This window comes from Leptodactylus fuscus, chromosome 7 (assembly GCF_031893055.1).
Source record: "Leptodactylus fuscus isolate aLepFus1 chromosome 7, aLepFus1.hap2, whole genome shotgun sequence".
Taxonomy (NCBI): Eukaryota; Metazoa; Chordata; class Amphibia; order Anura; family Leptodactylidae; genus Leptodactylus; species Leptodactylus fuscus.
Genome location: NC_134271.1, coordinates 16,171,854 through 16,184,443, shown reverse-complemented (window position 1 = coordinate 16,184,443; position 12,590 = coordinate 16,171,854). Strand labels below are relative to the sequence as shown.

The 12,590-nt window shown below is 46.6% G+C and overlaps 1 protein-coding gene across 1 annotated transcript; it reads left to right on the top strand.

Annotated features, from left to right (window-relative positions):
* The first annotated feature begins 1,505 nt into the window (after positions 1-1,505).
* Positions 1,506-10,841, top strand: ALKBH3 (alkB homolog 3, alpha-ketoglutarate dependent dioxygenase). Its single transcript, XM_075280463.1, has 10 exons — positions 1,506-1,631; positions 4,693-4,793; positions 5,680-5,768; positions 6,008-6,042; positions 6,920-6,967; positions 7,136-7,239; positions 7,684-7,772; positions 7,877-8,086; positions 9,861-9,959; positions 10,537-10,841. Exons 2-10 carry the CDS (start codon positions 4,721-4,723, stop codon positions 10,609-10,611), a joined length of 822 nt encoding a protein of 273 aa, XP_075136564.1. The 5' UTR covers positions 1,506-1,631; positions 4,693-4,720; the 3' UTR covers positions 10,612-10,841.
* Positions 10,842-12,590: the final 1,749 nt, after the last annotated feature.

Here is a 12,590-nt window from a genome sequence, read left to right as displayed (position 1 = left end):
TGTGTGAGATTGCAGAGATGGTGGTGTGAGTTTGGGGTTTGTGGGGGTCCTGGGAAAAGCGTATGCATACCTCCCAACTTTTGAAGAACCGAAAGAGGGACAAAATGTGTGGCGCGCGTAGCGCGCCGTGGCAAATTTAGCCCTGCCCACATTTGTGTTGACTCCACCCACTCGTTAATTTTTCATGTGCCCGCACACAGTATAATCCTCCTACAGTCACCCGTAAATTATATGTCCCCCCTCTATCTCTCCCCCAGTTTCATATACACCCTTCATCTGCCCCCAGTTTCATGTCCCTCTTCCATCTCTGCCCCCAGATTCATGTCCTCTCCATCTCTGCCCCCAGATTCATGTCCCCCCATCTCTGCCCCCAGATTCATGTCCTCTCCATCTCTGCCCCCAGATTCATGTCCTCTCCATCTCTGCCCCCAGTGTCATGCCGTCCTCTCCTTCATCTGCCCCCAGATTCACGTTCCACCTCCACATTAAACTTACCTTCTCCTCCGCTCCCTCGCTGCTCTCTGCCTGCCTCTCTCGCTGACAAATGCGGCTGAAGGAAGGAGCTGACACAGGTCAGCTCCTCGCTTCGCCGCTACCCGCCTCTCTCCCTGACACGTGCGGCTGAAGCTGCTCGCTTCGCCGCTGCGTCTCTCTCTCGCTGACACATATGCGGCTGAAGCGAGGAGCTGACCTGTGTCAGCTCCTCGCTTCGCCGCTGCCGCCGGCTCCTGGCTTGTACATCGCATCTACAAGCCAGGAGCCGGCGGCAGCAGCGAAGCGAGGAGCTGACACAGGTCAGCTCCTCGCTTCAGCCGCATGTGTCAGCGAGAGAGAGACGCAGCGGCGAAGCGAGCACGCGAGCAGCTTCAGCCGCACGTGTCAGGGAGAGAGGCGGGCAGCGGCGAAGCGAGGAGCTGACCTGTGTCAGCTCCTTGCTTCAGCCGCATATGTGTTCAACTCAGATCTGCGTCCTCTGGACGCAGATCTGAGTTGAAATTGGGACATACCTCCCTCCAACCGGGACCGCGGGACATGTCACCCAAATCGTGACTGTCCCGCGGAAATCGGGACGGTTGGGAGGTATGCATATGTGCGCTATTGTGACGAAAAGTAGCCTATTGCGCAATGGAGTGTATTAACTATGTTTGTGGAAAATTTCAGCCAAATTGGTTGAGCGGGTTTTGCGTGATTGACTAACAAACATCCGAACACACAAACCCACAAACATCCAAACTCACAAACTTTCACATTTATAATATTAATAAGATAAGATAAGTGCATATGATGGCAAAATATGAAAGTGTGACCACAGCCATATAGCAATTCTATGAGGCATTTTATATAAAATACAACCTATAATAACAACAACCCTTCACTATGAACCAGCCATGTTTTATCCACATCAGATTGATCCTTGTCCCCTCTTTGTGTTACCTCCACTACCCCCGGGTACATAGAATACACGAATAATGAGGCGGAACCTTTCTGCCGGAGCTTTGTAGAAGTGGGACGCCTTTGAGCGAAACACAGGAAGCGGAAGTAGCGTAGGGTGACAGGTGGGCGCAGCTGGAACGCATAGAGCTCGCTATTTCTATAACTTTATGTATAAGCTCGTATGCCGGACATTATAGGTGAGTCATGGCCGGGATACTGTAGTTGGAGATGGCGGGAGGCGCTGATCTTTAAAAGCCGAGGAAAGACAATCAGCCAATCAGGGAGCAGCTTTCATTTTCCAAAGAGATAGTGGAGAATGTGAGCTGGATCCTGATTGGTTACCATGGGCAATCGCTCTAGTCCTATTGAAGCTCCTTTAGTTTATATATAGGGGCCAATATCTGAAATGTTTATTTTTGGACACCACCATAGATTTTTTGTGTGTGGATGTATCCAAGGCGACACTTAGACGACCCTATATCACCAACGTTAAAGTTGTGAAATATAAGAGCGCAGATTGTCCTGAAACTCCCCCAAATCTGCAGATGTTACAGAATTGTCTCAGAATTCATCCTATACATTACTATGGCTGAAAATCAACAGCATATATGGACAGATGTAACACATAGCAAATGGAGCGCAGCATGGGGATACTGAGAATATGGTGACACTTTGGGGGTATCACGCTGCCTTATTGTGACATATGCAAGAATTGTGGCGGTCATTGTATGAAACATACCTCCCACCTGCACCTCACCCACACTATACAGTCCCCCTCCAGTTGCCCCCACACTATACAGCCCCCCTCCAGTTGCCCCCACACTATACAGCCCCCCTCCAGTTGCCCCCACACTATACAGTCCCCCTCCAGTTGCCCCCACACTATACAGTTCCCCTCCAGTTGCCCCCACACTATACAGTCCCCCTCCAGTTGTCCCCACACTATACAGTCCCCCTCCAGTTGCCCCCACACTATACAGTTCCCCTCCAGTTGCCCCCACACTATACAGTCCCCCTCCAGTTGCCCCCACACTATACAGTTCCCCTCCAGTTGCCCCCACACTATACAGTTCCCCTCCAGTTGCCCCCACACTATACAGTCCCCCTCCAGTTGTCCCCACACTATACAGCCCCCCTCCAGTTGCCCCCACACTATACAGCCCCCCTCCAGTTGCCCCCACACTATACAGCCCCCCTCCAGTTGCCCCCACACTATACAGTCCCCCTCCAGTTGCCCCCACACTATACAGTTCCCCTCCAGTTGCCCCCACACTATACAGTCCCCCTCCAGTTGTCCCCACACTATACAGTCCCCCTCCAGTTGCCCCCACACTATACAGTCCCCCTCCAGTTGCCCCCACACTATACAGTCCCCCTCCAGTTGCCCCCACACTATACAGTTCCCCTCCAGTTGCCCCCACACTATACAGTTCCCCTCCAGTTGCCCCCACACTATACAGTTCCCCTCCAGTTGCCCCCACATTATACAGTCCCTCTCCAGTTGCCCCCACACTATACAGTTCCTCTCCAGTTGCCCCCACACTATACAGCCCCCCTCCAGTTGCCCCCACACTATACAGTTCCCCTCCAGTTGCCCCCACATTATACAGTCCCTCTCCAGTTGCCCCCACACTATACAGTTCCCCTCCAGTTGCCCCCACACTATACAGTCCCCCTCCAGTTGTCCCCACACTATACAGTCCCCCTCCAGTTGCCCCCACACTATACAGTCCCCCTCCAGTTGCCCCCACACTATACAGTCCCCCTCCAGTTGCCCCCACACTATACAGTTCCCCTCCAGTTGCCCCCACACTATACAGTTCCCCTCCAGTTGCCCCCACACTATACAGTTCCCCTCCAGTTGCCCCCACATTATACAGTCCCTCTCCAGTTGCCCCCACACTATACAGTTCCTCTCCAGTTGCCCCCACACTATACAGTTCCTCTCCAGTTGCCCCCACACTATACAGTCCCCCTCCAGTTGCCCCCACACTATACAGTCCCCCTCCAGTTGCCCCCACACTATACAGTCCCCCTCCAGTTGCCCCCACACTATACAGTCCCCCTCCAGTTGCCCCCACACTATACAGTCCCCCTCCAGTTGCCCCCACACTATACAGTATAATTGATCAAACTAAAAAATAAAATTAGTACTTCGCCCCATTCCCCTGCTGTTCTCTCCTTTCTCTGCTCCGGAGTCTTCAGGGATCTGCAGACATGATGTAAGTGACGTCACTACATCCCATCTACTGCTCTGAACCAGAGACAGGGGCCGAGTGGTGAAGCAGGGAGAGGACAGCTCCCTGCTTCACCATTGTGTTCAACGCTTTTACTTCCGGAGGACATATCCCCAGCCGACCTGGACATTGGGACAGGACTCGGAATCTGGGACTGTCCCACTGAATCCAATATTATGAATGGGAGCCTAGTGTGTATGGTAGCCTTCCACTGCACCTGGGATTTGCCCACTCTTATATTATTTCTAATCCACACAAGTCAATTTATGAAAACCAGCAGCATATCCGAGCCATGTGAAAGACAGAACCTTAAAGGGGAGGTCCAGATCATCTTTATTGATGAGTAAATAAGAGATCAGTAAGGGGCCAAAACCTGGCTGAGCAGCCATTGATGCCAGGCACTGTGATGTCGCGCGTCAGAATAACAAATCTATGCCAGGGATGAGCATGTGTAGACTTGTGCTATATCTTACACCAGTATCTGTCAGAAATTATAGTACTTCTTCCAGGCTGCGCCAGCAATTGAGATCCTTTTAAACCAGACCCTTAAAGATGTATTCATGGGCTAAAAATATTGAGGATCTGTCCTATCCTATATGGGTAAAGGTCATCAATATTAGATCAGTGAATGTCTTACACCTGGCACCCCAAATGATCAGCAGATCTCAATGGTGCAGGAAGCAAACAGCACTGTTCTTTGTGTAGTGGCCAAACCAGGTACTGCAGATCAACTCCTATACCTATTTAAATGGGAGGTCTATGCTGCAGTGACTCAGTTCTACCACTACACAGGGAACAGTGCTGTCTGCTTCCTGCTCCGATACACATTGCCAATATTCAGACCAGACACTGTATCCCAAAATTCATATAGAACATAAAGTTGTTGAGGGAAGAGCCGTGAGTGTTGGCGGAAGAATAGGTACAGCCATGACTACTGGGGGGAGACATTGGTGATACAGTAATGTATACGGCTGTGACTATTGAGGGTAAATAAAGACAAATTTCCGATCTCTCGTTCCAGATCACTGTGAGGAATACTGACTGGGAAGATGGATGACAAAAGACAGAGGGCGCGAGTGCAGGGAGCCTGGGCACGACCTGCCAAAAATACCTCTCGTCCTGGTAAAGTCACCTCTGATGTTGTCACGTTTGTTCATCTGTACTGGAGATTTCCTTCAAGATGTTTATTTTGCTTCACATTAAAGGGATTGTCCAATCTTAGACAAACATGGCTGCTTTCTTACCAAAACATCACCACGACTGCACAGAAGTGAATAGTGCTAAGCTGCAATACCATGTACAACCTGTAGACAGGTGTGGGGCTGTTTTTGGAAAACAGTAGCCATGTTTTCTAATGGTGGACTACCCCTTTCTTTAGAAATTCAGGTTTCTTAAAGGGGTTTTTCAGTTTTATGTACATAAAGCGAAATCATTGCACATAATGGAGGGGATTCTTTAAAACCTGCACCTTTCCCTTTTGGGGAAAGTGGTGATTGCGGTGCAAAAAATTAGCAGCCTTACGCCTGGGTGCAAATGAGTGGAAGCCATCGATTTTGGCGAGGGTGGTGGCCCCAGCACCGCTTACTTTCAGAAAAGCAGCCTGCACGAAAACGTACAAGACATATTAAACCGGTCCTGAGTATAGCTCACCAATATCTGGAGAACCCCTAAAATTCTCAATTATTCTAGGGGTAGTGATAACCTACTAGCTGCTATGATGTCTCATATACTATGTACAGAAAGTAACTCTATGACTCTCTCTCATTTGCTCAGATATAGTACTAATGCGAATAAAGCACTTGGGCTGAGATAGAAAACTCTCTAGTAGCTGCAGCAGCTTGTTTCCCATCCATAGACTTCTAATAGTTGACAGTCTGTCTTGGGAAGCCAAGATGGATTTAGAAGGGATTTCTGGGTGAGGGAGGAGGAACAAGACCTTTTGTGGGATGTGTTGAGTCTCTTCTCTATATACTGTAACGCGCTCCTACGTCTCCACTATCTTCCCCAGCCCCTGTCCCTACTGCTGCACAGCCCCAGTGCTGGAGGAGTGACCAGGTCATGCCGGACAAGAAATTTACATATGAAGATCCAACAGAGGTAATGTAGGTGGTTCTTATATCACAGCCTGTACAGGACTTACCCCCTCTGTAGTATACAGGGACAGCAGACACAGGTCTCTATATTGGGGGAGGGTTTAGACTGAGGATGAAGGCCTGTTACTGTATGTGCTATGATCAGTATATATACTAAACCTATTGTTGTAGGTGTCACCTCCGCCTTTCTGATAATCATGGGGATGTATTTTTGGATACTGAAAAAAATTATTTCTATTTCAGGTGAATCGGAGAGTACCAGAGCCCCGAATAATAGAGTGAGTAGAGTCTACACTATAGCACAGCGTGCACCAATGGGTGGTGATGAAGGAAACTGTTCTATTCACCAGCCATCAATATTCTCTGTGTGTCCAGGCGATGTATGAGAGATGACTATATACTACAGCTTGTATACAGCAGTACTCAACTTAAAAAGTGGCATCACAACCTGTATTATACTCCAGAGCTGCGCTCACTATTCTGCTGGTGCAGTCACTGTGTACATACATTACATTACTTATCCTGTATTATACTCCAGAGCAGCACTCACTATTCTGCTGGTACAGTCACTGTGTATATACATTACATTACTTATCCTGTATTATACTCCAGAGCTGTGCTCACTATTCTGCTGGTACAGTCACTGTGTACATACATTACATTACTTATCCTGTATTATACTCCAGAGCTGCACTCACTATTCTGCTGGTACAGTCACTGTGTACATACATTACATTACTTATCCTGTGCTGATCCTGAGTTACACCCTGTATTATACTCCAGAGCAGCGCTCACTATTCTGCTGGTACAGTCACTGTGTACATACAGTACATTACATTACTTATCCTGTATTATACTCCAGAGCTGCGCTCACTATTCTGCTCTACATTGTGAGGGTCTCTCAGAACATCTCCTTATGTACCTCCGTTTCCTGCAGGCCTGTGTATATGGCTCTTATAGAATTTGCCCTGACATGACAGACCGGACACGATGCAGTGACTTGTAAGGAAACAGCATGTGCCAGGTCAGGGATGGGATGTAATCAGAAGTGATGACAGGGATCGCAGGGATCGGGCTGTCAGCGCTGGATCGGGAGCCATGTAATAATCCAGTCCAACAAATAATAATAATATTTTGTAATATTTCTGTTCCCAGGAAGGAAGGCTGCTATGATATCAGTACGGCTCCCTCCGGGGTGTCCAGGTCAGTCCTCCAGGTCCCTCCGGGGTGTCCAGGTCAGTGGTGGGTGAATAGTCAATCACAAATGTCCTATAACTACACCATAGTGCTAGTAATCCTCATCCTAGTACCCTCCCCCACCCCCACACACTGTATATCCTACATGCGCCTTCATTGTTTCCTCTCCTGCAGGCTGAGACTCTTCCCCCTGTTCATTGATCCCAAAGAAGCCGACTGGATGTTCGAGCAACTACGGAGCGAGATTCCCTGGACTCAGAAAACCAATCTAGGACCAGGTAAATTCTACATTGTTATATCTACTGTCCACCAGCAGATGGCGACAGAAGTCTGTGATATTTCTACACTTGTCAGATAGTGAAGGGTTTTCCTTACTATTTGCAGCTCAGCCCCATTCAAGTGAATACCAAGCACGTTCCCTATGTCATGTATGGCTCTGTACTTGGTATTCATGGATTGTTGGGTGTGCCAGGCGTCGGACCCCCAATCATCTGATATTGGTGACCGATCCTAAGGATAGGTCATGTATGTTTAAGGGGGTTTCCATGATTTTTTTTTGTTTTTATTGGATAGGTTATAAATATCTGATCAGAGGGGGGGACAACAGATCAGTATTGCAGGTGGAGGCCATAATTACGTCTCATGAACTCCTTTAACCCTATGTCTATATACAGCGGGGGTCTGTAAATGCTTACACCACATATAACCTTGTCTTGTGACAGATGGACCTTACACGGAGCCACGACTTACCTCCTGGTACGGAGACATCCCCTACACCTACTCCTCCTCCACCCTGAGGGCCAATTCCCATGTGAGTGTCCGATCCTACTCCATTATTCATATCTGTGAACGCTTCCATTCACTGCTGTAGGAATGAGATGAGGACTTGGCTCATGCTGTGTTTGCCCCCCACAGTGGCACCCCCTGCTGACCGCGCTGAAGGATCGGATAGAAGAGGTGACCGGTTACACCTTCAACTCCCTGCTCTGCAACCTCTACCGACATGAGAAGGATAGCATAGACTGGCACAGTGACGACGAGCCCGCTCTGCGCAACAATCCCGTTATCGCTTCATTGAGTTTTGGGGAGACACGCGTATTCCAGATGAGAAAGAAACCGCCACCGGTAATTGAGGGTGAAAAATGTGAGATCAAGGCCTCGGTGCCTTGCTGTATCTAAACGATTCGGACATGTCTGATTGATGGGGGTCCAGCTTATAGGGCCCCCAGCAATGCGGAGAACAGGGGACCGTATAGGGCGGTCGTGGGCATCTCTATTCACTTTAATGGGACCATGAGGGCAGCGATCTCCAGCAACCCCATAGAAGTGAATGGAGAGGTGGCCGTACACATGGGAGAACTTTTGGGGCCCTGTTCTCATGATCACAGGAGGCCCCAGCAGTCAGAACCTCATCTTGCTAATACTTATCTGCACTCCGTTCTTCATGCTTTTCAAGATCTCTGCTTGCTGTCATCCACTGGGGACTGTTTACGTCCGGGGGTGGCCTGTCCAGGGTCATGCGTTGCACGACGTGTTGGGTTCCCATATGAAGATCTTGCTGAAATTCTACACAAAATCCAATGTTTGTGCTTGTTATACCATGGATTTCTATACTATGGAGTGAAATCTGCAGTAAAACTTTCCAAATTCGCTCATCATTTTGACATATAGGGTCTACGGTAATATGGCCACCCCCCAATTTATTATATGGGCCCTGCTGGAGCAGGACCTATGTAAACCCCTCCCAAGAGTAGGTTCGTGCAGAGAGGGTTAAATGTCCTGATTGTTGCCCTTGATATTTTGGCAAGTATGGTATGATGGGACATCAGTGACGCACAGGCGTGTGGGTATGTACATGGCCCTCTGGTCACCACCAGTCCTCACGTACGGCCCCAGGTTACAGGTTTTCCGGTTATGTAAACGCCACGATTCATAAAATCTCCATAATTGTCTGTGTGATTTGGCGTTACATCATGATGAGTGATGTCATCAGCGTCTCCCCCGCAGGATGTCAGTGCTGTGTGGTAATGTCAGCGTATGAATGAGGCATCGGGGGAGAAATTACTGAAGATGTCAGCCATCGAAACACCAGTCATGTTCCCACTTACAGTCTGTGCAGAAGTTACAGCTGCCGCCTACACAGCAGGAGACGCCGTGACAAAGACTGCCAGGGGGGGGAGCACTGCTATTATGTGATAGAGACTGAGAGTCTGTGATAGAACTGATGGGGAGATGGATGGACAGATGGACGGAGACATGTATGATGGATGGATAGATAGATAGATAGATAGATAGGAGAGAGAGAGATAGATAGGAGATAGATAGATAGATAGATAGATAGATAGATAGATAGATAGGAGATAGATAGGAGAGAGAGAGATAGATAGATAGATAGATAGATAGGAGATAGATAGATAGATAGATAGATAGATAGATAGATAGATAGATAGATAGGAGATAGATAGATAGATAGATAGATAGATAGATAGGAGAGAGATAGATAGATAGATAGATAGATAGATAGATAGATAGATAGGAGATAGATAGATAGATAGATAGATAGATAGATAGATAGGAGAGAGATAGATAGATGGGAGATAGATAGATAGATAGATAGATAGATAGATAGGAGATAGATAGATAGATAGATAGATAGATAGATAGATAGATAGACTACTCATATCTATCTATCTAATCTATCTATCCCTATCTATCTATAGATTTCTATGTTCTTGCAGTTGAAATTGCACCAAACCCTCAGCTGTCAGTAGCCTTAGGCCTGTACTGAGTTTCCAGCCTTTGGATACAAGTTTGATGTTCCTTTCACTGAGGACTTGCAGACATATTGGAAATGATGAAATGAAACCGATTATTTACATATTTGTCACTTGCTCTACAGGAGGATCACGGAGATTACATGTATGTAGACCGTGTGCATGTACCCCTGGACCACGGCAGCCTCCTGCTTATGGAGGGAGCGACTCAGAATGATTGGCAGGTGAGGACGTCAGAGGACTGGGCCGTGCAGATATTCATGAGGTTCCTACAGCTCCGACCTTCACAGGGGCCATGGTCAGGTTAAGTAAGATGAAGACCCCTGGGTAAATAATGTGGTGGGGGTCTATCGCACCTCTGGGCCTAGATTCCATCTGACTGTATATAGGTAAGATGGCTCCATGCATGTTGGGGCGATGATGTTGTGATACCATGGTGCTGGCCTGGAGCTGTAGGGTGAATGGTTAGACAATTCCCCCAATCCAGGTCTGGTTTTAACATCTCCAGCATCCGGCGCATACTGGTGCGGTGAGTTTAGAATTCCTTATTTCGCTGGAAATATTGTTGAGAATTGAAATACATTGTAACTTGTAGAGGAAGTCTGACCCCGTAGAATTGTAAAGATGATTCCATAGGTCATTGGAGCAGGTCAGTGATCTAGAGAGCAGCAGTGAGGCCTGGTCTGACAACAAGGCCTGAGCTTATAGCAATAGTCTGCACACTGTCACCCAGCATGGCCGACGGCCTCTACATACAGTACATGTGGTCACTCCATCTAATCTCATACTCTTTCATTCCAGCATCGGGTGCCAAAAGAATATCATGACCGCCGACCCCGGATTAACCTTACGTTCCGGACTATATTTCCTAATTGAAAGTAGTTTAAAAGTCTTCCCCATGGAGGATTTACTGAGGAATTCTGCACCCGGGGAGACTTTCTGTGGAAATCTCTGATGATCATGGGATGAGTTTTCCCCCATCATTCTCAAAAATGCACCAGGTCTGGAGGAATCTACTGGAAGAGTTACGTATTTCTTGCTTTGTTGTAAATAAAAATAATAATAATTATTATTAATAATATTTAGATAGGAGTGATGAATAAAGATATGTGTGTACTGATCCTGAGTTACATCCTGTATTATACTCCAGAGCTGTGCTCACTATTCTGCTGGTACAGTCACTGTGTACAGTCCTATGAAAAAGTTTGGGCACCCCTATTAATCTTAATCATTTTTTGTTCTAAATATTTTGGTGTTTGCAACAGCCATTTCAGTTTGATATATCTAATAACTGATGGACACAGTAATATTTCAGGATTGAAATGAGGTTTATTGTACTAACAGAAAATGTGCAATATGCATTAAACCAAAATTTGACCGGTGCAAAAGTATGGGCACCCTTATCATTTTATTGATTTGAATTCCCCTAACTACTTTTTACTGACTTACTGAAGCACAAAATTGGTTTTGTAACCTCAGTGAGCTTTGAACTTCATAGCCAGATGTATCCAATCATAAGAAAAGGTATTTAAGGTGGCCAATTGCAAGTTGATCTCCTATTTGAATCTCCTCTGAAGAGTGGCATCATGGGCTACTCAAAACAACTCTCAAATGATCTGAAAACAAAGATTGTTCAACATAGTTGTTCAGGGGAAGGATACAAAACGTTGTCTCAGAGATTTAACCTGTCAGTTTCCACTGTGAGGAACATAGTAAGGAAATGGAAGACCACAGGGACAGTTCTTGTTAAGCCCAGAAGTGGCAGGCCAAGAAAAATATCAGAAAGGCAGAGAAGAAGAATGGTGAGAACAGTCAAGGACAATCCACAGACACCTCCAAAGAGCTGCAGCATCATCTTGCTGCAGATGGTGTCACTGTGCATCGGTCAACTATACAGCGCACTTTGCACAAATAGAAGCTGTATGGGAGAGTGGTGAGAAAGAAGCCGTTTCTGCACGTACGCCACAAATAGAGTTGCCTGAGGTATGAAAAAGCACATTTGGACAAGGCAGCTTCATTTTGGAAACAAAAATTGAGTTGTTTGGTTATAAAAAAAAGGCGTTATGCATGGCGTCCAAAAAGAAACAGCATTCCAAGAAAAACACACGCTACCCACTGTAAAATTTGGTGGAGGTTCCATCATGCTTTGGGGCTGTGTGGCCAATGCCGGCATCGGGAATCTTGTTAAAGTTGAGGGTCGCATGGATTCCACTCAGTATCAGCAGATTCTTGAGAATAATGTTCAAGAATCAGTGACGAAGTTGAAGTTACGCCGGGGATGGATATTTCAGCAAGACAATGATCCAAAACACCGCTCCAAATCCTCAGGCATTCATGCAGAGGAACAATTACAATGTTCTGGAATGGCCATCCCAGTCCCCAGACCTGAATATCATTGAACATCTGTGGGATGATTGGAAGCGGGCTGTCCATGCTCGGCGACCATCTAACTTAACTGAACTTGAATTGTTTGTCCAAAATACCTTTATCCAGGATCCAGGAACTGATTAAAAGCTACAGGAAGCGACTAGAGGCTGTTATCTTTGCAAAAGGAGGATCTACTAAATATTAATGTCACTTTTCTGTTGAGGTGCCCATACTTTTGCATCAGTCAAATTTTGGTTTAATGCATATTGCACATTTTCTGTTAGTACAATAAACCTCATTTCAATCCTGAAATATTACTGTGTCCATCAGTTATTAGATATATCAAACTGAAATGGCTGTTATAAACAACAAAATATTTAGAACTAAAAATGATTAAGATTAATAGGGGTGCCCAAACTTTTTCATAGGACTGTACATACATTACATTACTTATCCTGTATTATACTCCAGAGCTGCGCTCACTATTC